General features: G+C 41.8%; 2 protein-coding genes across 3 annotated transcripts in view; one reads left to right on the forward strand and one right to left on the reverse strand.

The window, feature by feature from the left end:
• Positions 1–24,703, reverse strand: part of ift140 (intraflagellar transport 140 homolog (Chlamydomonas)) — an 81,655-nt gene that overhangs the window by 18,135 nt on the left and 38,817 nt on the right. The gene's annotated exons all lie outside the window — the stretch shown is intronic.
• tmem204 (transmembrane protein 204) overlaps positions 1,323–24,703 on the forward strand; it is a 29,427-nt gene continuing 6,046 nt past the window's right edge. Inside the window, exons 1-3 of one of the 2 annotated variants that reach the window (XR_005007801.1) lie at positions 1,323–2,924; positions 5,831–5,986; positions 22,689–23,160. Coding sequence is in view for 1 of the 2 variants with exons in the window: in XM_036581377.1 (XP_036437270.1) it covers positions 2,657–2,924; positions 5,831–5,986; positions 22,689–22,933 (669 nt within the window). In the remaining variant the exon portion in view is untranslated. Of the gene's footprint in view, positions 2,925–5,830; positions 5,987–22,688; positions 23,740–24,703 lie in introns of those variants that run through there. The other variant, XM_036581377.1, reaches the window with a different exon arrangement.

The raw sequence follows: 24,703 nt of genomic DNA on the forward strand, positions 1-24,703 counted from the left end.
CTCCCTGCCGCCCTCTTTCTCTCTCTCCCTCCTGCCCTCTTTCTCTCTCCCCCTCCCGCCCTCTTTCTCTCTCTCCCTCCATCACTCCCTCCCTCTCTCTCTCCTTCAGTAGATACAGATGTGGCTTGTTTATTAGAGTTAGGCAACAGGAAATTCCCCGAATCTTTAGAGGCCCTGAGCTACAGCAGGAAAAAACTAGCAAAACAAATGTGGGAGCACAAAAAAGCTTTCAATTACTCCCTTTTACTGGGAAAAAGAGACCAAATATAATACAGCATACCGCCTCAGAGAGAGAAAGAGGGAGACAGAGGGGCAGGCAGGATAGATAGATAGATAAAAAAATGTTGAAAGTGTTGGAAAGGCAAGGCCAATTCTATTGTTTTTGCTCTTCACTGAAGAAATTTGGGTTCGAGATTCTGAGATTTCAGCTTTTATTTCCTCATATTCACATCTAGATATGTTACTTAGAACATGGCAGCTTTTTCTTTGAACCCACCCATTTTTCAAGTGTACAAAATTACAGGCACATGTGACTGACAGGTGTTCCTTGTTGCCCAGGTGTTCCCTGTTAGATTAACTGTTTAAACAATTAATAGCTCTTAGCGTCTGTTCTTGATTTGAGCCCTGGGTTTCGCCTGTGAAGACTGTATTTGTTAAAAAAGGATAAACCGTCATGAAGAGCAGAGCTTTCTATAGGAGAAAAGCAAGTCATTTTGAAGCCAAGAAAAGAGGAATCAGTGATGTGAACAGCCAGTGTAACAATTTGGAATGTCCTGAAAAGGAGTTAAACCACTGGTGTCCTAACAACCAGACACTAAACAGGTCAGACAGGGAAAACAACAGCAGTTGATGACAGGAACATTGTGAGAGGTGTGAAGAAAGTCCCCAAAACAACATTCACCACCGACACCCTCCACGGGGCAGGGAAGAAGGTATCAACTGCCCACCGTTCGAAGACTTGGAGAGCAGAAATAAAGAGGCCACATCACGAGACGCAAACCAGTCACCAGCAGTAAGAACCGGATGGCCAGACTGGAACTTGCAAAGAAATACAGAGATGAGCCACAAAAGTCCAGAGTTTTATGGACTGATGAGACCAAGATTAACCTCCAGCCAGTATAATGGACAAAGAAAGGATCTGCTCATGATCTAAAACACACAAGGTCATCACTGATGAAAGAGAGAGAGAGAGAGAGACAGAGAGACACAGAGAGAGACAGAGAGGGGTGGTGTATTCTTTCTGTTTGTGTGTCTTCCTCTCAGGAAACACGTCCTGTTGCTGGAGTAACATGTTTGTCACAGAGAGAGAGAGAGAGAGAGAGAGAGAGAGAGAGGTTTGTGTGAGGAAGAGCCAGTTGAGCCTATGAGAATTCATATTTCAACAGGAAGGAGACAGAGAGAGACTGAGTGAATGAGAGAGAGAGAGAGAGAGAGAGAGGGAAAGAGAGAGAGAGAGAGAGAGAGAGAGAGAGAGAGAGAGAGAGAGAGCGGGTGTGATCCACATCAGATGGATTTCTGCCTCTGTTCTCTTCCAAAGGGAAACTAAGAGGAAAAGAAAAAAGTCCCCAACACCCCCCCACCACCAGAAACCCCAATACACAGCTGCAAGAGTGAGTGAGCGAGCCAGCGAGAGAGAGAGAGAGAGAGAGAGAGAGAGAGAGAGAGAGAGAGAGAGATTGCCTCGACGGGAACTAAACAGAGAGAGAACACAGCGAGACGGAGAGCGACCCAGAGTTGTGCAGGAACAGAGATGGAGAGGATTTGAAAGAGCGACGGAAGAAAGAGGATTTAAAAGAGGAGGGATATTAATAAAACTCATTGTATTTGGCTTAATAGGGTCAACGCTGCATCTGCAGACTGCCGGCCAGAGACAGGACATCGCAAACAAGTTAAAGAAGAGAAGGAACGTGAGGAAAGACGAAGAGAGTGTGTGTGTGATGGCCGTGGAGGTCCGCTGGACGACAGTGCATGTGTGTGCCGTCCCAGAGAGCGAGGAGGAAGGCTAAGGACCCCCTGAAACGCCTCAGTGCTCCAACAACACATACACGGACGAGAATGAGCGGAGATGTTCTCTAGCTGACCTCCTGCAGCGAACCAGCAGCATGGGTGTGTTTTAGGACTGGGCGATATGGATGGATAATATAACCACAACATATTTTTACATATCATTCAATATTGGTAGTTACTGATTTTTACATGTATTTCATAAGATTCACACTTAAACAACAGTATTTTAAACCCTGAAAAAAACAGAAGGCAGATTTGAGAAAGAAGTTACATCTGATTTTTTATCTCCTCTTGTTCTGAGACGTTTTTGACAAAACTCATGACCTTAGCATCTCGCTGTTGGGAGTGAACAGCTAGACTTCTTCTCCTCCTGCTTCTACAGCGTAGAAGTGTACTAGTGCACTGAAGAAGCGATTTGCTGCTACTATCGGATTCAAAAACAGATTGTCATTGTTTTAGTGAAAATACCTCAACTGCGCATTATGGATACTGCAAAAACATTTGATTTCAGTAATTATTATAAACTGTTTTGACGGCTGAGATTTTCAAGATGCCTTGAATCATTTCTTTGCAGTCAAATCGAATCGTTGAGGTCAAACCTAATCGTCGTTATCGTAGTATTGCCCAGGCCTTGTAAGTGAGTGGGCGCATGGCCGTGGGCAGGCTGGTGCTGGTGGCCGTGGCTGTGGCCTTGGCCTCCCTGCTGTTGAATGTCACAGCGGCTCTGGGCTCCGGCTGGGTCCTGCAGACGCTGGACGATGGACGCAAGCGCAGTGTCGGGCTCTGGAGGGTGTGTAACCATGCCAACAACGGCGACGGGGATACACAAGCTCAGATGCGCCCGCACACACCCTGCCATGCACTGGGCTGGGGGTCGGACTTCGCTGGGTACCAGGAGTCACGAAGCACCGTGAAACGTGAGTGTACAGGACTGTTTGTGGTTTTGTCGTTTTTCTAAATTTCTCAGAATTTCTCACCTGCCCAGATCAGGTAAACAGGGACACTGTCATAAAAAAAGCTTGTAACTATCCAAAATGATTCGGGGAAAAAAAACTTGCAGATTCACTGGTTATAATATCAGATGTTAAGAAAGTTATGAAGTTTCATGGTTTTCCTAAGAGAGTGACAATACATTTTGCTATTATAGTTGGCACAGTTCATTTGGTGCTGCTGTAACTCTGCAAATCCCTACAAGATTATTCAGAATAGTATCTGTCTAGAACAGTGGTTCTCAAACTGACCCTTAGGGCCCATTAGACGGTCTACATTTTTGGTCAAACCCAACTCTCAACACATAGGGATAGAGCAAAAGCATGGACCGTCAAGGGGGTCATCGTCCGTCAGTCCGTCAGTCAGTCTGTCTGTCTGTCTGTCTGTCTGTCTTTTATGCTAACAGTTAAACCCTGTCCAAGAAAATGTAAGAGATGTTCCAACTGGCCTTGCTTTGTGAAGCCCCTTTCACTCAGTGTTGACCCAGAGTTAATTTAAGTAAGGAAGGAAGCAAAGGGCAAGATAAAGTGATGTAATCAGGCACTGAGAAAGAGGTGCATTTAGACTGACTGGAAAAATGAATCATTTCTTGTTCTGTAAAACTAACCACAAGAAATCACACCATGATGTGTCCACTGTTGCTCAAGTCACTGTTCATGCAATTCCACTTCTTTACAAATGAGTACATCTACACACACCTTCAACTTATTAGAATTATTTTTTAACTTTCCTCTTAGTGAAGCAGGGCAGTGTCTTAATCATTGACCTACTGACCATTTTATTAGAAACACTTACCATGTAGGTCCACCTCGCTAGTATACAGTTAGAGACTGTAACCCAGGCACAGTAGTTAGAATGGTTAGAAACTTACAGATGACCTCATAAAATGGTCAATGGAAGTACAAGTAAGGGTTTCTAATAAAGTGGATAGAGAATGAACACCACTGGCCTGTGAGGGCAACAGCCAGCACGGTCCACCTTCCATGTGCACAGTGCCATCAGGCGCAACTTCTCCATCAGGGAACATACCGTGCACCCTGGGCGATGAGATTTTGTGAGGATGAATATGAACAGATATTTACTAAACCAGTCTCTTGCTGAGAAGATCAGATCTGCCAGATAATCTGTTTAGGATGGGGTAAAATAGAGTATCAGAAGCTTATGAAAAGTGGCAATACGCAAGAAAGTTGTTATGCCAAAAAGTAAAATGCAAAAGTGATAGAACACAAAGACAAGTCACAATACAAAATGTAAGAGGCAGTATGCAATACAAAGATGTGTTCACCAAAGAGCTAATGTAGAAGTAGCAGTATGCAAGATAAAATCATGGTACCCCAAGAGCAAAACACAGAAGGAAAAAAGTCAAGATGCTCCAAAAAGGAAAATGTAAAAGTGGCAGTATGCAAGAAAAAGTCATGGTATCCCAAAGAGCAAAATGCAGTAGCAGTATGCAAGAAAAAGTCATGGCACCCCAAAGAGCAAAACATAGAAGCAGCTGTATGCAAGAAAAAGTCATTGTACCACAAGCAGGAAAATGGAGAGTAGCATTACACAAAAAAGTTATAGAACCCCAAAGAAAAAAATCTAGAAGTAGCAGTATGTAAGATAATGTCGGGGTACTCCTCAAAGGGCAAAATGTAGAAGTAGAAGTACACAAGAAAAGGTCATGGTACCCCAAAGACCAAAATGTAGAAGTACACAAGAAAAGGTCACGGTACCCCAAAGACCAAAATGCAGAAATGCCTGTGCTGTGTTTTGTGATTACCAGCCTACTTCAAGCACTGCGGCTGGCCAAACACCCAACACTGAGACATGACCAGGCATAGGTTCCACAGGAAGGTAAAGCTACAGCTGGGATTCAAGTGTGAAACCCCACACTAGGACACCTGACCGAACTGCGCTGCTTTTACAGCAGGAGTCATGAATTCCGATTAACTGCACTAAACTGTGGAGCCTCCAGGACAAGAATAACTGACCGTTGATTTTTTGGGTGAGGCACCCAAAAGTAACAAAAGCTTTGAGGCCTGAGTTTGGTAAAGATGCTGGGTCGACTCTTGCGCATCATGCATCCTGGCACGTCCGTCCGTTCATCCAAATTTAGACACAGGAAACGGAAGGACATGGTGAGGGATCATGGGAAGTGACGCCCACATGGTACAGCTGCATCTGGGGCGGCACATCTGCCTTAGGACCCTATATAGACACAAACACCTGCCTTAGGATATCCCAGGATCCTGTGATTCAGATCCTCTGAGCACATATGTGCCTTAGGATATTTTCTGGCCCACTGCCATCGTTGCCAAGTATGTAGCAGTTTCACACTAGGATGCTAATATGATCTGCGTTTCAAAGCCTTAATTTCTTTACATTATCCACTTCTGAACTCAGTCCAGCTTGGCATTTTAAGTTTCAACACCTAATATTCCACTGATAATTTGTTTCTGACCACAGAACAGCAGGAGAAGCTCTAGATCTTTTTCTGATCTCAGGTCAATTTTCCATTTGTTTCAGCATGCCAATGATATATTAGCTTTAAAGTGCCAAATATGGATGACATAATCACTTCTTATTTCACGGCCGTTTTTCAGACTAGAAACAGAATCCTGGGACGACTTTGTTCCAAACAGGTTTCAGCATGGTCATTATTCATCCAGGAGTTGACTTTGATTTATCTAGTGGACCCCATTCTGTTGATGATAAAGGTGGAGTATGCCGATGCATGCTTCCAACCTCTGTTTTTGTAGACCGATGCTTTATAATCTCTCCGTTTGACCTCAGGTCAGCTTGCTGTCAGTATCTGCAATAGACTAACCCTCTCTGTTTCTGTCTCCAGTTCAGTTTGACATGATGCGGGCATGTAACCTGATGGCAACGGTGGCTCTGACTGTGGGTCAGCTGATCTTCCTGCTGGGGCTTCTGAAGATAAAACACATCACCCAGGATTCTCCGTGGTGGGAGGAGGCCATCGCTGCCCTGTTCCAGCTGGCCAGTGAGTACACACAAGCTCTAAAGGTTGACAGGCCCTGCACAGCAGCGTCCAACACAATAGGTGACCGTCTGAAACTGATCTGTGCAACATTTTTCTTGCGGGCACATCCTGAACCTTGTGGGGAGCAAAAGGCTGTTTAACATTAACTGATATCGTCTGTAGTTGCCTACAATCTAATTTTTAATCTAACATCATTTTTTGAATTTTTCAGAGGTTTGACAAAACATTTTATGAGCCTACAATTCTAACTTTTATCAGTGTACATTGCTGGTGTTCCACATTTTTGCTCTAGCTCCCAGTACACCTGTACCAGGTATTCAGTGTTCTTAAGGAGCCTTCAGGTGGAGAGGCTGGGCACACAATGTTGCTTTGCTCACCCCTAAATTTGAAAAGCATCCACCTGACACAGCGTATTCACATGTAGTTTCGGAAAATGTGTATCGCAGTTTAAAACAAAAATGGAAAATATTGTGAAACATGTCTGTACAGCGCCATACACAACTGTCTGTCTCACTGGCTATGCTTTGAAAAGGTCAGCAGCACACTGGGTCAAAGTTTGACATGGCAAAACTGAGTAGCAACTAGGCTAATGAAGCATCCGTAAAGGTGGTGTTAGGCCAGCTTTACACAGTGAAATTTCTATGCAACTAGTTGCAAGTTATTAGTTGCCTACAACACAATTTCCACACAACTTGACACGTTTTGACAGCTTGTATTTTTGATACACCATATTGTTCTGGCTTTAAAGTCATCTGGGAGGTGTAATTTTAATATGTTTGCAGCATTTTTATAATTTTTCTGTAATCACCATTCTAAATGTATATATATATATATATATGTTATTTATTTATCTGTCTAGGGTTGTTTACTATGTATTTAAGTTTTTTTATCTATTGTGTGTAAATTAAGCCCTTGAAAATGAATGTTTAAGTAGCCATTACGGTTATAGACTGTTTGATGTCTTGCTCATTCTGTCCTAGAAATACAAAAAGTTCATTATGGACCACATCTCGGTCTCCTCTTCTGTAATAATTTTCATTCTTTGGAACCCAAATGAATTTGTGCTCTGTGTAAAATTGGAGGGCTTCAAGAGAGGAGAAAATGATGCTACGTAGATTGCAATAACAGCAGGATAAAAAAGAATAAATGGTGGCACAAGCCTCGAGTTGGTCAGAGGAGGGGTCTCCTTTGCAACTGCCCAATAAACCATCTTCTGTTTTATTTTCTGTCCATTGATCCAGTGAACTCAGTCATTTAGAAGTATATCATTCACCATGATCAGGTGATGTGATCGTTTTTTTTTTGATCGGCTGCTTCATGAAACTTGTTTCACGAAGTTGAGATGCTTCCAACTGTTGCAGCTGAGTTTCAAATGAGTTGCAGGATGCTTTACAACATGCAGCTCGAGAGCAATTTAGTTTCATGTAGTTTTGAAGCAACTGTGTAAAGCCAGCCCTACCTTGTGATGAGTTAATGTTTAAAATATTGACTAAATAATTGTTAATGTTTACAAAAATGTAATTTTAGCCAGATTCCACAGACATGATGAGCATACTTTGGACACTGCATGCACATACTTCCAGACGACCGCTCTAAAGCAACAGGGTGGCCTGTACTGAACTCTCCAAAGCGCCAGAATGAATGCAAACTAAATTCAACACACATTATTGATACCTACATTCACATCAGCCAACACTTACAGTTCCACTCACAGCCACAGCACCAGAACCGAGCCAAACCAACAAGCAGCCTGATCCAACTCAACCAAACATGCACAGAACTCTTTGAAGAGGAGCTCCAACATACACACACTACTCTGCGGAGCTCATAGTTCCTCAAGTACGCAACACCAAAAACAACACCCACTCGCACGTAGCTCGCCTGCCTGTTTAAAGCCCAGCTGAGCCTCAGCCGACTCCTGCTGAGGGCCCGGGACAGTGCAGACACGAGAGAGGCTCTATTGAGTGTTCTGGGACAGAGTAACCTTTAAGAACTTTCTAAAACAGCAAACTTCTGCATTTGTAGAGAAGGTAGACCACCCACAACTCAAACAGGATGCTCAGAGGGAGGAAGACACCCTGTATCGGAACAGAACAGGAGCTTATCAGATCAAACCCCAACATTCTTAGAGAGACTTTTCACCACCGGCACCAGGAATAGGCTACTCGGAACGCGTGGGCGGGCCTATGAGTGTGTGTGGGCGATGGCCACACAGTTTCCCCATGCAGAGCCCTCAGATGAACACATATTTATGCAGACGTGTATTTGTTATGGATTAGTCTGCTATTCTGTTAGCATTTAGCATTTAAGAGTAAAGAGAAGTTGCAGTACAGGGGATCCAGCTAAGTTGGATCTGCACTAATTTCCCATCAGTGTCCATCAGCACATTTGCTTTCATTTTAAACTCACAGAAAAACCTTGTAGGTCCACCTTGCTAGTGTCCAGTTGGAGACAACTTGCTTTAGCTATCCTCTAGCACTTCATTAAAGGCTTCTGACCACAAAGCTGCTGGATATCCCCAGCAGCCCTGTGGTCAGACACCTGACTACTGATGAATGGGGTAGAAAGGGGGCTGATAAATTGTGCAGTGGACCGATACAGTAGGTGGAAGTCACAGGCCAGTTAGTGGAAGGACAAAGTAGGTGTTTCTAATAAAGTGGCCAGTTAGTGGAAATACATTGTTGGTGTTTTTAATAAAGCGGCCATTTAGTTGAAGTATAAAGTAGGTGTTTCTAGTAAATTGACCAGTGAGTGGAACTACAAAGTAGGGGTTTCTAATAAAGTGGCCAGTTAGTGGAAGTATTGAGTAGGTGTTTCTAATAAAGTGGCCAGTGAGTGGAAGTGTAAAGTAGGTGTTTCTAATAAAGTGGCCAGTGAGTGGAAGTATAAAGTAGGTGTTTCTAATAAAGTGGCCAGTGAGTGGAAGTATGAAGTAAGGGTTTCTAATAAAGTGGCCAGTGAGTGGAAGTATGAAGTAAGGGTTTCTAATAAAGTGGCCAGTGAGTGGAAGTATAAAGTAGGGGTTTCTAATGAAGTGGCCAGTGAGTGGAAGTATAGAGTAGGTGTTTCTAATAAAGTGGCCAGTGAGTGGAAGTGTAAATTAGGTGTTTCTAATAAAGTGGCCAGTGAGTGGAAGTATGAAGTAAGGGTTTCTAATAAAGTGACCAGTGAGTGGAAGTATGAAGTGAGGGTTTCTAATAAAGTGGCCAGTGAGTGGGAGTATAAAGTAAGGGTTTCTAATAAAGTGGCCAGTGAGTGGAAGTATAAAGTAAGGGTTTCTAATAAAGTGGCCAGTGAGTGGAAGTATAAAGTAAGGGTTTCTAATAAAGTGGCCAGTGAGTGGAAGTATAAAGTAAGGGTTTCTAATAAAGTTGTTTGCTATACAATTTAAAAATAATTGCACAATGAATTACATCATTATCACTTTCCATTTATAGTGACAGGTTTGAGTCTGCACTTTTTGCCAGTTTGTTTTGATGTCAATAAATGATGAAAATGGAAAAAATGTTTTTCTCTTCACAAAGAAAAAACCTCACACAACAAAAACCTTTCATTACACTGAAAGCACAATAAATCATCTCCTTCTACTTATAAACTCAAATGTGGTATGGACTGTAAGTTCAGAATCTGCACTTTCCACACTATTTCTCCTCCTGTTTCAGCTACGAGTCAGAAATAATCGTATAAAACCACAGCGTGACTCTGTTATCTCCGGTGTTGACTGTGTATAATGTAGGTTAGCATGTTATGAACCCTGCTGCGATTGTTTTCTGATCGTGTGTTTACTGTGCGAAGCTGCTGTATTAAGTGCGAGCTGAGTGTTTATTTGTATCAGCTGAGTGAGTTTAGCTGCTCAGTGTGGGAATATTAGTAGCATGGCAGTGTGTTGGTATATATTAATGTGCGTGTTTGTTATTGGTGTGTGTGGTTATATTTAGCAGTACGGAGGGAGCAGCGCGGCAGCGTCAGGCCAGTGTGTGTGTGTTAGCGTCAGGCAGGCGCCAGGATATCCCTGTTCTGCTGGGGGAAATGCCTGCCACTACCTGTTATGCAAACCCAGAGGAAGGAGAGGAGGGGGACAGGGACCGCAACACAGTTCAAATAACACACACACACACTTATAATAACACACAGTTAAATTAATTCAGACAGAAAACAGCTCCATACAACACCGCGTGTCTGTATGGGTTCATAGGACGGTAGTATGGCCGCATTTGGATATATTATAATCTCTGTGTGGATGTGTTTGTGTTTACAGTAGTGTAGCAGTGTATTGGCTGGAATAATACAATTACAGCCCGACTTTTATGGACGATATTGATTTTGGAGGGTTTAAAATTCAGATCACCAATAATATCTCATGACAGATGAAGTGTGGATGCAAATGAGTCTGATTAGCACCCAAGTCCCAAATCAAAACTCACTGAAATTAAATAGAAAACAAGCCACAGAAACATAGCGGCAAGATTCACACAGGGCAATAATGTGAAAGTGTATGGCGTCAAATCCAATTCAAAATCCGCTGCTCTCGCACGAGGAAAACTACTCTAACCCCCAACTGCTCCCCGGGTCTGCAGATAGGGCTGCCCACCGCTCCGGGCAAGCGTGCTCACTGCCCCCTAGTGTGTGTGTGTGTGTGTTAACTAGTGTGTATGTGGTGTTTCACTGCACGGATGGGTTAAATGTGGAGGTGAAATTTCCCCGTTGTGGGACTAAAAAAGGGTCACTTAATCTAATTTAAGCTCTGGTGTGTGAGTCAGACACGGGCAATGCAGAGTGTTTTATAGCAGACAATATTATATTTACAGTTTAGTGCAGTTTATTTGCTCGTCAGAGAATGAATTCCATCATGTGTAAAACTGATGAGATCTTGTACACCAATCGCTGCTGTCTCTGTTGTTAGCATGGCGACAACCAAACTGAGGGATCGGCTGTTTCCCAGCAGCTAGAGCTCACCCACCGGCCCCCAAATTAATATGGATCATTCTACTGAACTGACAAAGTCAGGGCTGAAACACATTTTGGACTTTTAAGTGAACCTGGACTTTGAACTTAAATTATTTAGCTTTGAGTGACTCTAAACCTTAATTATGTTTATTTTATTAAAATAACTGATAGAACATTCCATTCTGTCACTACCAAAACAATCATATCACTACCAAAACTTTACCAAATGTTTCAGTAGTGACTGTTTTGGTGACAATTTTAGCTCATTTTGAGCAGAACTCAAAAACGCAGCCAGTACATGACCAGCAAACACAGCTTTGAACAGCTGTTCACTAAAATCATCATATTTTTCATTAAAACACACAAAGTTTACTTAATTTCAGAAAATCTGTGTTTCAGTAGTGATAATTCTTAATGTTCCACACTGATTTTCAGACTTTGGGACACATTTACTTCAAAACAGTGGGATCTAACTGCTCACCATGTGGCCATGAGGGACAGGGATGAAGCCTCACTTCCTGCTCAAAAATGCAGGGGTGTGGCTAAAATAAGGCTCCACCTTAAAACTCTGTTTCAGTAGTGACATGAAAACCTGGGACAGCATTTTTTAAACAAAGTTTTTTTTAGGTTAAAAATGTAACTCATGATAAATCTAAATTGTTCAATTTTACTTTAAAGGAATCAAAAAGAAAAAAAAAAACATTTAAGTATTATTTTCGTAAGTGTAAATTTAGGGGTTTGGGTTTGGGACAGACACCTCCCAATAGAAAGTACTCTATAAATGATGAATTTCTATATATTTAGCTTATTTCTATCTTTATTAATGCCTTGAACTACATAATCCTTGTAAATATCTGAGATCTGAATATTTCACTTTTTTTTCATGTTCTTTTTTACCGTGCTTCATTTCAAAAATCCGTTACGTGCATCAGAACTGTGTGCACTCGGTTTCAGCTCCCGAGTTTCAGCTCTCCGGTCGCTTTTCCTAAGAGGAAATCATCCTGCATGATGTCACAGTTTGCCCAGTTTGTGAGGGACAAGGATATCTTTCATAAATATTCCACCTGTTCATTTGTTTCGTATTCACATCTGGTTCCCAAAAGATCTTTAAACCTTTTCTTTTTGTTATTCTGATCATGACTGGTTTTTGTGTTCGGATTCTCCAGTTCAGTCTTTATAACTGTGACGCACTTAACCAGGGAGTATCTTATGTTGAGTTCCCAGTGTGTGTCCCACTGTGTAAGCTGTGGCCTCGTCCTCTGGAGCTCACAACCACAGATAGTCCATAATTATTGGTGTGTACCAGTAAAACCATTATCGGCTGCTATTTTTGGCCAACTAATATATCAGTTGGGCTCTAATTACAATTTCTATTTCTGTGGATGTACGAATGTGTCTGTAAGAGCTTGTATAACAGCAGTATGGCAGCGTGCTGGTACATTTCAACAAAGGCCTCATCAATATATCAGTCAGCCAGTAATATCAGCTGATATTCACGTCCTGCAAATCCCAGCTTTATTCTGTCAATAAAGCACCATTAAGTAGTGATTAGTTACTGACAGGGCTGCGTCAGTCTCATGTTCTCTCTCCAACACTCTCCCAAACTCGGCGTACTGCCAAATATTGAGTATTGATTCAGTGCTCTTACAGTAAAAGTCAGTGACCACTCTTCAGTTTGAGTCTAAATGGCTATTAAGTACAAGTTATTGATTTTCCAGGAGCTATTTCTGAGGAGATTAGATATTAACTCGCACAGCGAAGCAGAAAAACCAAAGCTGGGAATCCTAACAACCACCTGGAAGAGCTGGTAGACGCCAAAACTGCCCCCATCAGATAAACAGCACTTAAAGCTTTCATCTCTGAGAGAGAGGAGAAAATCAAGCTGCTTCAGATCTGAAAACATCCACAGGTGTTTCTGTCCATCCTTCCACTGTGAGAAGACGACTCAGCGCTGTGGGTCTGAAAGGATGTGTAGCTGTTCAAGAAGAACCTCACTGAGAAAAGGAGACGGACACATCAAACAAAGAAGCTGAACGATGGAGTGACCGCCCCAGAGTCCAGACCTCAACACCACTGAATGTGTTTGATTACTTCAGAAAATGATCAACCAGCTTCTAAGACTGAACTTTGGAGGTGTGTCTGCAGATTCTTTGAGGAACTGAAAGAGAGTCTCCTGAAAAGAAAGGAAGCTGGAATAAAGGTGATGAATAACTTGATCTTAATGGCTGTGTAGTCTCTGACTTTTCCTTTGGCACAGTGCTGTAAGTGTATCTGTGAGTGTGTACTATGGTAGTCCACTGATAATGTGCTATTTCTAAGTGTATTACAGAGCACTGTATCTGTGCATGTTTGTTTATGTTGCCAGGAGACAGAGACAGTCTGAAATGTAGATATGGATGCAACGGGATGTTTAACCAGAACAAAGCTAAAAGTGATACAGCCTGTGGGAGGAGGGATCTGATTAATTGTACCTTATAAAGCGTCTGTTTACTCAAAGTCAAGGAACAGATTGCGTCTGACAAAATAAAAAATGTCCCTGTGCACTGTGACACACACACACACACACACACACACACACACACACACACACACACACACTCCTGTATAAACTGCAGGGCGACACTGTTTCCCTGCAAGTAAAGGGAACGCCCCATCGGAGGCAGCCAAGCCGGCTGTATCACTGCTGTAGACATCCGCATCCCCACACACCCACCTCACACACACACACACACACTCCCATATCCAGCAATATCACATACTTCCTACCACGCATCCATCATGTACTGCACACATACCACACACATACACACTGTTACGTATAAAACATCTAGAAAATATAAAAATAAGAAATAAGAAAAATCTCTCTTACTTTATCTCACTGTATTTTATTTGATATTGTTTTGTTTCATCATATTCAGTATAAGTATATACCTCACATCAACTGGACTCTAAATTTTAAAATTTTTTTATTGGCAAATGCATACTTGTGTAAATCTCTACAGTGATGGATGTCTGTTACTGTATTAGTGCGGTAGAACTCAGGTATGGATGTCTCTGTTACTGTATTAGTGCGGTAGAACTCAGGTATGGATGTCTGTTACTGTATTAGTGCGGTAGAACTCAGGTATGGATGTCTGTTACTGTATTAGTGCGGTAGAACTCAGGTATGGATGTCTGTTACTGTATTAGTGTGTAGAACTCAGGTATGGATGTCTGTGTTACTGTATTAGTGCGGTAGAACTCAGGTATGGATGTCTGTGTTACTGTATTAGTGCGGTAGAACTCAGGTATGGATGTCTGTGTTACTGTATTAGTGCGGTAGAACTCAGGTATGGATGTCTGCGTTACTGTATAAGTGCGGTAGAACTCAGGTATGGATGTCTGTGTTACTGTATTAGTGCGGTAGAACTCAGGTATGGATGTCTGTGTTACTGTATTAGTGCGGTAGAACTCAGGTATGGATGTCTGCGTTACTGTATAAGTGCGGTAGAACTCAGGTATGGATGTCTGTGTTACTGTATTAGTGCGGTAGAACTCAGGTATGGATGTCTGTGTTACTGTATTAGTGCGGTAGAACTCAGGTATGGATGTCTGTTACTGTATTAGTGTGTAGAACTCAGGTATGGATGTCTGTGTTACTGTATTAGTGCGGTAGAACTCAGGTATGGATGTCTGTTACTGTATTAGTGCGGTAGAACTCAGGTATGGATGTCTGTTACTGTATTAGTGCAGTAGAACTCAGGTATGGATGTCTGTGTTACTGTATAAGTGCGGTAGAACTCAGGTATGGATGTCTGTGTTACTGTATTAGTGTGGTAGAACTCAGGTATGGGTGTCTGTGTTACTGTATAAGTGCGGTAGAACTCAGGTATGGATGTCTGTGTTACTGTATAAGTGCGGTAGAACTCAGGTATGGGTGTCTGTGTTACTGTATTAGTGTGGTAGAACTCAGGTATGGGTGTCTGTGTTACTGTATAGTGCGGTAGAACTCAGGTATGGATGTCTGTGTTACTGTATAAGTGCGGTAGAACTCAGGTATGGATGTCTGTGTTACTGTATTAGTGCGGTAGAACTCAGGTATGGATGTCTGTGTTACTGTATAAGTGCGGTAGAACTCAGGTATGGATGTCTGCGTTACTGTATTAGTGCGGTAGAACTCAGGTATGGATGTCTGCGTTACTGTATTAGTGCGGTAGAACTCAGGTATGGATGTCTGTTACTGTATTAGTGCGCTAGAACTCAGGTATGGATGTCTGTGTTACTGTATTAGTGCGGTAGAACTCAGGTATGGATGTCTGTTACTGTATTAGTGTGTAGAACTCAGGTATGGATGTCTGCGTTACTGTATTAGTGTGGTAGAACTCAGGTATGGATGTCTGTTACTGTATTAGTGCGGTAGAACTCAGGTATGGATGTCTGCGTTACTGTATTAGTGTGGTAGAACTCAGGTATGGATGTCTGTTACTGTATTAGTGCGGTAGAACTCAGGTATGGATGTCTGTGTTACTGTATTAGTGCGGTAGAACTCAGGTATGGATGTCTGTTACTGTATTAGTGCGGTAGAACTCAGGTATGGATGTCTGTGTTACTGTATTAGTGTGGTAGAACTCAGGTATGGATGTCTGTGTTACTGTATTAGTGCGGTAGAACTCAGGTATGGATGTCTGTTACTGTATTAGTGCGGTAGAACTCAGGTATGGATGTCTGTTACTGTATTAGTGTGTAGAACTCAGGTATGGATGTCTGTTACTGTATTAGTGCGGTAGAACTCAGGTATGGATGTCTGTTACTGTATTAGTGTGTAGAACTCAGGTATGGATGTCTGTGTTACTGTATTAGTGCGGTAGAACTCAGGTATGGATGTCTGTTACTGTATTAGTGTGTAGAACTCAGGTATGGATGTCTGTGTTACTGTATTAGTGCGGTAGAACTCAGGTATGGATGTCTGTTTACTGTATTAGTGTGTAGAACTCAGGTATGGATGTCTGTTACTGTATTAGTGCGGTAGAACTCAGGTATGGATGTCTGTGTTACTGTATTAGTGCGGTAGAACTCAGGTATGGATGTCTGTTACTGTATAAGTGCGGTAGAACTCAGGTATGGATGTCTGTGTTACTGTATTAGTGCGGTAGAACTCAGGTATGGATGTCTGTGTTACTGTATTAGTGCGGTAGAACTCAGGTATGGATGTCTGTGTTACTGTATAAGTGCGGTAGAACTCAGGTATGGATGTCTGTGTTACTGTATTAGTGCGGTAGAACTCAGGTATGGATGTCTGTTACTGTATTAGTGCGGTAGAACTCAGGTATGGATGTCTGTGTTACTGTATTAGTGCGGTAGAACTCAGGTATGGATGTCTGTGTTACTGTATTAGTGCGGTAGAACTCAGGTATGGATGTCTGTGTTACTGTATTAGTGCGGTAGAACTCAGGTATGGATGTCTGTTACTGTATAAGTGCGGTAGAACTCAGGTATGGATGTCTGTGTTACTGTATAAGTGCGGTAGAACTCAGGTATGGATGTCTGTTACTGTATTAGTGCGGCAGAACTCAGGTATGGATGTCTGTTACTGTATAAGTGCGGTAGAACTCAGGTATGGATGTCTGTGTTACTGTATAAGTGCGGTAGAACTCAGGTATGGATGTCTGTTACTGTATTAGTGCGGTAGAACTCAGGTATGGATGTCTGTTACTGTATTAGTGCGGCAGAACTCAGGTATGGATGTCTGTTACTGTATAAGTGCGGCAGAACTCAGGTATGGATGTCTGTTACTGTATTAGTGCGGTAGAACTCAGGTATGGATGTCTGTTACTGTATTAGTGCGGTAGAACTCAGGTATGGATGTCTGTTACTGTATTAGTGCGGTAGAACTCAGGTATGGACGTCTGTGTTACTGTATTAGTGTGGTAGAACTCAGGTATGGATGTCTGTTACTGTATTAGTGCAGTAGAACTCAGGTATGGATGTCTGTGTTACTGTATTAGTGCGCTAGAACTCAGGTATGGATGTCTGTGTTACTGTATTAGTGTGTAGAACTCAGGTATGGGTGTCTGTGTTACTGTGTAAGTGCGGTAGAACTCAGGTATGGATGTCTGTTACTGTATTAGTGCGCTAGAACTCAGGTATGGATGTCTGTGTTACTGTATTAGTGCGGTAGAACTCAGGTATGGGTGTCTGTGTTACTGTATTAGTGTGTAGAACTCAGGTACAGATGTCTGTGTTACTGTATTAGTGTGTAGAACTCAGGTATGGGTGTCTGTGTTACTGTGTAAGTGCGGTAGAACTCAGGTATGGATGTCTGTTACTGTATTAGTGCGCTAGAACTCAGGTATGGATGTCTGTGTTACTGTATTAGTGCGGTAGAACTCAGGTATGGGTGTCTGTGTTACTGTATTAGTGTGTAGAACTCAGGTACGATGTCTGTGTTACTGTATTAGTGTGTAGAACTCAGGTATGGGTGTCTGTGTTACTGTGTAAGTGCGGTAGAACTCAGGTATGGATGTCTGTTACTGTATTTGTGCGGTAGAACTCAGGTATGGATGTCTGTTACTGTATTAGCTCTTCCTGCCGGGTCGTAAGCAGCTTTGTTCTGCGCGTGAAGGATTGTGAATGACTAAAGGTCTCAAAGGACAAACCTTTGATTTCTCACACATGAAGCACACATTTCTTGGCTGCAGTCGAAGGATCTGACAAACCGGCCCAGCCTTTAGTGACGTACCAGCCGAGAATGGCAGCATTCCTTGGCTGTTTCCTCGCCTTTGACACGCGGTTATCATTTTCATGTGTTTTACGTGCTCATGCGCTAATGCTATTAACTAAGTAGGAACAGTAATTGAAACAATAGAGGGAACACCTCCATTCCTGGGAATGCTAATGATATTGGCCTTGGCTACCGACATACTGACCATCATAAACAAAGCCTTGCTCTGCATACACTCGGACGCGGAGATGGAGACTAACAGGCGCAGACAGACGGACTCGTAGGCGTCTTCGCGGCTCTGACTGGCCGCTGGGAGTTTTTCCAACTCCTACTGACAGGAGTAATGATTACTGTCAAGAGTCCAGTGTCACTGCTAGGGATGGGCTCTTCTATTCAAATACGTGGATATCCTGACTTCTGAGTGTTCACTCACTTAATCGGGTATTCAAAGAAGGCACGCGTAGCTGCTATAGAAAAGAAAATAATCATGCACATAGAATTTGGAGACACAAGGAGCTGATGTTGTGTATCTGTGTGTCTGTACCTGATACATTCGTAGCACTGCTACAAACACTACCATGCCAGAGCCACTGCTGTGCTGAGAATGGCCCACTTCCCAATGAATACCTGGTCAGTGGTGGTCCAATGAAGGTCCCTTTCCAATGATTAACAGGGTAGAGGAGGGCTGATCAATTGTCCAGCTACAGTCTGTAATTGTACGCCCATATTGTGCAAATATATGCTCAGTGAGGAGCAACACATATTTGCACTTTAAGACATTCAGCCTGTTTGTTTAGTGCTTCGTCTCGTGTGGAGCTGCATCTATAAATCAGCTCAAAATGAGAAATCCGAGCTGTGAATGAGAGATTATAAAGTTTCAGCTCATGAATGCGGTGGAGAAACTCTCCATTCTCCTCAAGCTTTTCCGAGTGCAAAGCATGCTGCACAATGCCACAGGTTGGCTGTATCGTGAGAAGTAAAGGACCCCTTTTGTTGTTATTTTTTTTTTGGCACAATGCAAATGACTTGGCGAAATTCCCCAAAAAACTCGTTGCATTCAGCGTGTCACAGCCTTAATTTAGAGGCAGTCATGGGCTTGAGGTTAGGCAATGAGGCCTGTGACCGGAAGGTCGCCGGTTTGATCCCCTGAGCTCGCAGGACATGACTGAAGGGCCCTTGAACAAGGCACCTAACCCCAAACTGCTCCCTGGTGTGCCGAGGGGTGAAATGGGACTGGGCCTAAATCAACCCAGCCGTCAAGTACCAATTATTACTCATGCTAGCTATGAAAGAACACACTGGTGGGCAGAATATGGGGAGACAATTTAGGCTGTTTGTTTTTGAATCGAAGGATCTGACGACAGCTGCCCTTGTGGCCAGGTAGGAATTAGACTTACACAGAATTCTGTTGAGTTATATTCAAGATCAGACCCGATTAAAGCTCTAGTGTTTCTCTCTCTCTCTCTCTCTCTCTCTCTCTCTCTCTGTCTCTCTCTCTCTCTCTCTCTCTCTCTCTCTCTGGTGAATGGCCTTGGTGGACTCAACCTCAGACACAGATACAATGGAGAGGAAATGTAGAGCGGTGTGAGCGGACAGCCAGACCAGCCTGGAGACAGACCGAGAGTGAGCGAGAGAGATTATTTAGGTTAGGGTGAATGGGAGGGGTGGAAGGAAGGAAGGATGAATGGAAGAGAGAGGGAAGGAAACCAGAGAGATTACAGGCCATGCCAAAAAAATACACAGTCAGACAGAAAAAAGAGAGAGAGAGAGAATTTTTAGATATCAGATAATCTCATATCTGATAATGACGCTAGTCTTTTTTTATGCCTTGTTTATTGATGATCTTATGACGGCTGTCAGTGTTTCTAAATACTCTAAAAAAAGGTGGGACAAAGGGTTCTTTGAGCAATGCCATCGAAGAACCACGTCTGTCAATCAGATGTGTGAAGAACTTTTTAAAGGAAGCTTCACATAATGTAAAGTTCTCAACCCAGTTATGAAGAACCTTTACTTTATAAGGAGGTTCTTTAAACTTAAGGAAGTGAAGGACTGGTGAAAGGTTCTTTAGGGAATCAAATATGGTTCTTCTTCTATTGCATCACACTAAGAACGCTTTGTAGCACCTTTATTTTTTAGAGCGTAACTTGACGTGTATACGTATAGATATACGTATATACATATATATATATATATATATATATATATATATATATATATATATATATATATATATATATATATATATATATCTATGTAGAGAGAGAGAGAGAGAGAGAATAAGTGAACTGTGAACAGTCTGGTGCTCCTTAGTCTTTGTCCTGCTCTCATATCCTTTGCTGGGACTTCACCGTGTTTCTGGGAAAAACGCTCTGCTGGGCTGTTTTATTAATAACTTCCCTCTATTACAGAGGAAGCGGGAGGAGCCACTGACCCAGTCAATCAACATCACTCGGCCAATCGTCTTCACCAAACTACTACATGACTAAGACACTTCCATTACCTAAAATGGAGGGATTAATAAACTCGTCCAAAAATAACCTTAGTTACAATAAACATTAGTGCTAGAGTTTAGAATAGCATCCCGGCAGGAAAACTCCCACTGTAATCCCAGCCAAATCCACAGCTTCCCAGAACAACTTATTTCGTGCAACTTCCTTACTTACTTGCAGGAACTGCACACACACACACCAGCAGATGTTAGAGCTATAATCGGGTCCTGAAATTAGTCTGAACCTGAATACAGCCTGACAGTTTCCTCACCAAAGTCCAACCCGACCCAACACAGCGTCGCAGTTTGAGTCTGGACGCGATCTGAGTCTGTTTGACCCCGACTGAACCACAACATCAAGTTTTGTGTCTAAAACTGACCCAAGTGCAAAAACATTTCGTCCAAAACTGACCTAAACCAGCCGGTTAACCCCATAGTAGCTGGGTTTGCATCAATGCATTTTAATGTGCATTTTGACATTTTATAAAATAATTTGATGAGAACTGCAAAAATCAAACAGAATGTCAAACAGACGTTTGTTGATTTGGATACATTTTTTTGGCGAAAAAAAAAAAAGTTAAACTAAAGCAGGGTAAAATCAGGCGTCCATGGATTATAACTAAATAGCATCGACATTAATTTGGATACTTGAGTTTTCAAAACGTTTAATGAGCACAAAACACGTTTTATTATTCCAAAATAGCCATGGGAAATTTTTCAGCTACTAGATATTCATGTTGGATGAGGAGGAAGCTTGAGTAAAAGCAGCTGCCCCTTTAGGTAGTGAGAGAATGCTACAACCAGCAGTAGACGTCAAATGAAGTGATGTTTAGAAGCAAAATGTCATCTTTTAGACCAAAACGATGCAGTGGTTTGTATGGTGTGGTGTGCACTGGCTGCCAAACAGAACTCATAACCATTTTATTTGTTCTCCCATATGAAAATACACTCCAAACACTAAAATGTATTTCAGAATGCATTGCCATATTAACCAAACTTTAAAAAGTATGGGGAAATATTACACATAGAAATGTCCCATACAAAAATAAACGTATGTAAATGTGTTTATCAAATCCATTTGAAAATGTATGAAAATATCCAGAATCCTGTCTGATGCGCTTCACTGTCTGATACCTTTAGAGATGAGTTTGTGTTCCAGTATCTTCATTTTAAATCTGATCAAATGATCCTTTAACAGGACAGAAGCGAGTGTTGTGGGTATTGATACTCTGTGAAAATGCAGTTATGATCTGATCTCTTGTTTATGTGAAATACATTGTGTGTGAGAGTCTGACTGCAGACGTACATGGTTACTGTAAAGTACAGTGCAGATCAGTATGTTTAGTTACATCTGTAACCTTCATTACAGCTACACACAACTTTTAGACATTTTCATCCATTGCAAAAATATATTTGATGAATGTATTTGGAATATATTTATTTTCCACAAGGGCTGGGACCTCCCCCTGACTGTGATTGGACAGTGCATCCTTGGCAATGTGTTCATATTAAGGCAATCATTCCTTATCCTAGATGGTTCATAAGCTGAAACATGTTTGGTGTCTGAAGTGTTCATCTTTAGTTTTTCCACCAAAGCTATGAGCAGCATATCATACACACAAGCATAAGCTCTAGCGTTAAACTAAGGAAGCAGACTTCAGACACCAAACATGTCTTGGCTGACTGACTACAGCAGTAGTAAAAGTCACTACACGACTTTTACCCCGATTTTAGCCCTGATTCTCAGCCTGATCTGAGTCAAGTCTAGTCTGCAGATTTTTGGGTCAGTCAGTGTCGACAGTTGGGGAGAGAGTCGAGTTGTGTCTGAGGGGCACAGACTCAGATTTTTAGCCTCCTGATCGCATTTCAGACCAGAGTTTATCAAACATGTTTGATTTTCTTGACCCAACTCTGAGTATAATCTAGTGAAAACGGATCAAAAACTCAATCTTGAACAGATTCCTGCAACAACCAATGAAAACTAAGAGCATGAAAGAAGAAAATACAGCAAGTAAACAAAGAAAAACGGTGAAAAGTCTCTCACATGTGGAGCGAAGCTTTTTAATAAGCTGAGTTTAAGGCACAATCGAGTTTATGTACATTTAAAACTCTAAAAATTCCACACTGATCATATTTTTAAATCCGTGATCCTCACTTACACATGTTTACCTGCTTCTTCTTTACTGTTTCAGCGCAAATGGCAGAGAAAACAGCAGCAGCTCCACGTTTATTTATTTGCGTCTCCTAATAAAGCGAGAGTTCATGCGAGTTCAGTGAGTTCCGTTCAGTTTAGCAGCAGCTGAAAAGCTGAGTAGTGTGATCCCTAATCGTTTAGTGTGGATCCCCAATATTTCAGTCACCCAAAAAATCTGCAGAAAACAGTCGACAGTGTGAGACGCCCAGTCTGTTATAACCTGTTCAGGCTTTAAAAGTCATGTAGTGTATCCAAGGCGTAAGGAGAAACTGGTAAAGTGACTTCATGTCCTGTTACTGCTTCAAATCTCAGTGCCTGCCCCACTGTTGGAGCTCAGCTTCCATGCTAACCTGCCCTGTCCTTCTTCCTGCAGGTTTCGTGCTGGTGATCGGTCTGGTGTCCTTCTACAGGATCGGCCCGTACACACACCTCTCCTACTCCTGCTACATAAACATTGCCGCCTGCCTGCTGGCCACGCTGGCCGCCGCCATGCTAATCTGGAACATCCTCCATCGCCGCGACGACTGCCTGACCCCGCCCGTCATCGTCATCAGCCGATCGCTCGCCATGCCTTTCAGGCCGCGCCTCGACAATGACTACGTGGAGTCGCCGTGCTGACACATGCACGGCCTTCTTGAGGGACGAGTCGAGATTTCGAGGAGGTCACGCTATTAAACAAACACACAGGCTTTATAAGAAGCTCAGGAGCAACTGAGGACCCTGAGGATGAAACAGAGGGATTACGTGGAACTCTGGAATGTTCAGGTTCTCAGAATTCCACTCAGGCCTGCTGAAGCTGCGCACACACACACACACACACACACACACACACACACACACACACAGTTGTATCGCCGTTGTTGAAATAAAACCTTTTATCTCCAAAATGGTCCGATTTCAGAAGGAAGAATAAACCTTTTCCCTGTTAATGTTAATTGATGTAAAAGTATTTGACTCCAGGTGATTTTGAACCATTTCTTATTGGTCCATTCACCATGAAATTGTCAGAAACAAAAGAAAAGCTACCATTTTCACACAATAAAAAAGTGGAGACATAAGGTTTTGTCCCATCAGTGAGGAAATGCTGCCCTCATCTGTTGTCCAAATTATCAGAAACCTAAAGGCTACATGCGAATGTTGTAACATTTAAAATTGTTTTGATTTCTGAGTTTCCATCTTGTTGTGGATTTTTAGTCTTTCACTGTTGGTTACATTATGTATGCAAAAGTTTGAACACCCCCAGTTAAACTACGTTTTATTGACTTTCTAAAATAAGTTAACACACACTCTCAGAACTAAAGGGACTAAACTGTCACTGCGGTGGTTCCCTCAAGGGTCCATCTCAGTACCTTTAGTCAGGGAACATAACTGAACCATAATCCACTGAAATGATATGTTCTAAGCTGTACTGACTCCACACACCCCGTCTCGTCTCCAGGACTTTATTTTACTGTTCTGTTTTGAAACATTCGGTTGTGAAAAGGTACAAATACAAACTTTTCACCTGGAAAAACTTATTTAAGGTTCACAATCAGACCTTAAAACCACTGTTGTACCTTTGAGGGAACATTTACACTGTTTGTACCTTGATGAACGAAAAAAGTACCTGAACAGAACCTTTATTTCTGACAGTGTATCCTTTACAGAGAACACACTTAAAGATTTTTCTGCAAATCTTTGTGAATTTTGGTGCATAATTTCTATTGATTCATATTTCCAATATGTTAATCTATGAGATTAACATATTGGAAATAATAAAACATAAAATGTGCCATAACTTTTGCCCAAGCCACATTTTATGTGTGTTTTTGTTAACAGTAAACAGTGATTGTGTATCAAAATGTGGAGTGTGTGCTCCGTAGACGATGTTAATGTATTTTCACTTAGAAAATCAACAAAAACATGCCACTTGGGGTGCCCAAACTTTTGCCTATGACTGTAAATTTTTACACAATACTAAAACAAAACTAGGAAAGTCCAGAGAGGCCATGATGTTGTTATAATGTAGAATTTTCTGGATGGTTATTTTGAGATAACAAGTTATTTATCTTAGTATCTAAAGATAAAAAAATGTTGTCTTGAAATAACAAGTTACTTATCTTGTTATCTCAATATAAAAGTTATCTTGAAATAACGAGTTAATTATCTTGTGATCTCAGGGTAATACAGTTGTTATTTATTATCACAGATAACAAACTTGTTATCTTGAAATAACACGTTACTTGTCTTGTTATCTTGAGATAATTAGTTAATTATCTAGTGATCTCAAGATAACAGAGCTGTTTGAGATAACACGGTATCTGAAGATAACAAAATTATCTTGAAATAACGAGTTACTTATCTTGTTATCTCGAGATATCGAATTATCTAGTGATCTCAAGATAACAA

This window comes from Colossoma macropomum, unplaced genomic scaffold (genome assembly GCF_904425465.1).
Source record: "Colossoma macropomum unplaced genomic scaffold, Colossoma_macropomum, whole genome shotgun sequence".
NCBI lineage: Eukaryota > Metazoa > Chordata > Actinopteri > Characiformes > Serrasalmidae > Colossoma > Colossoma macropomum.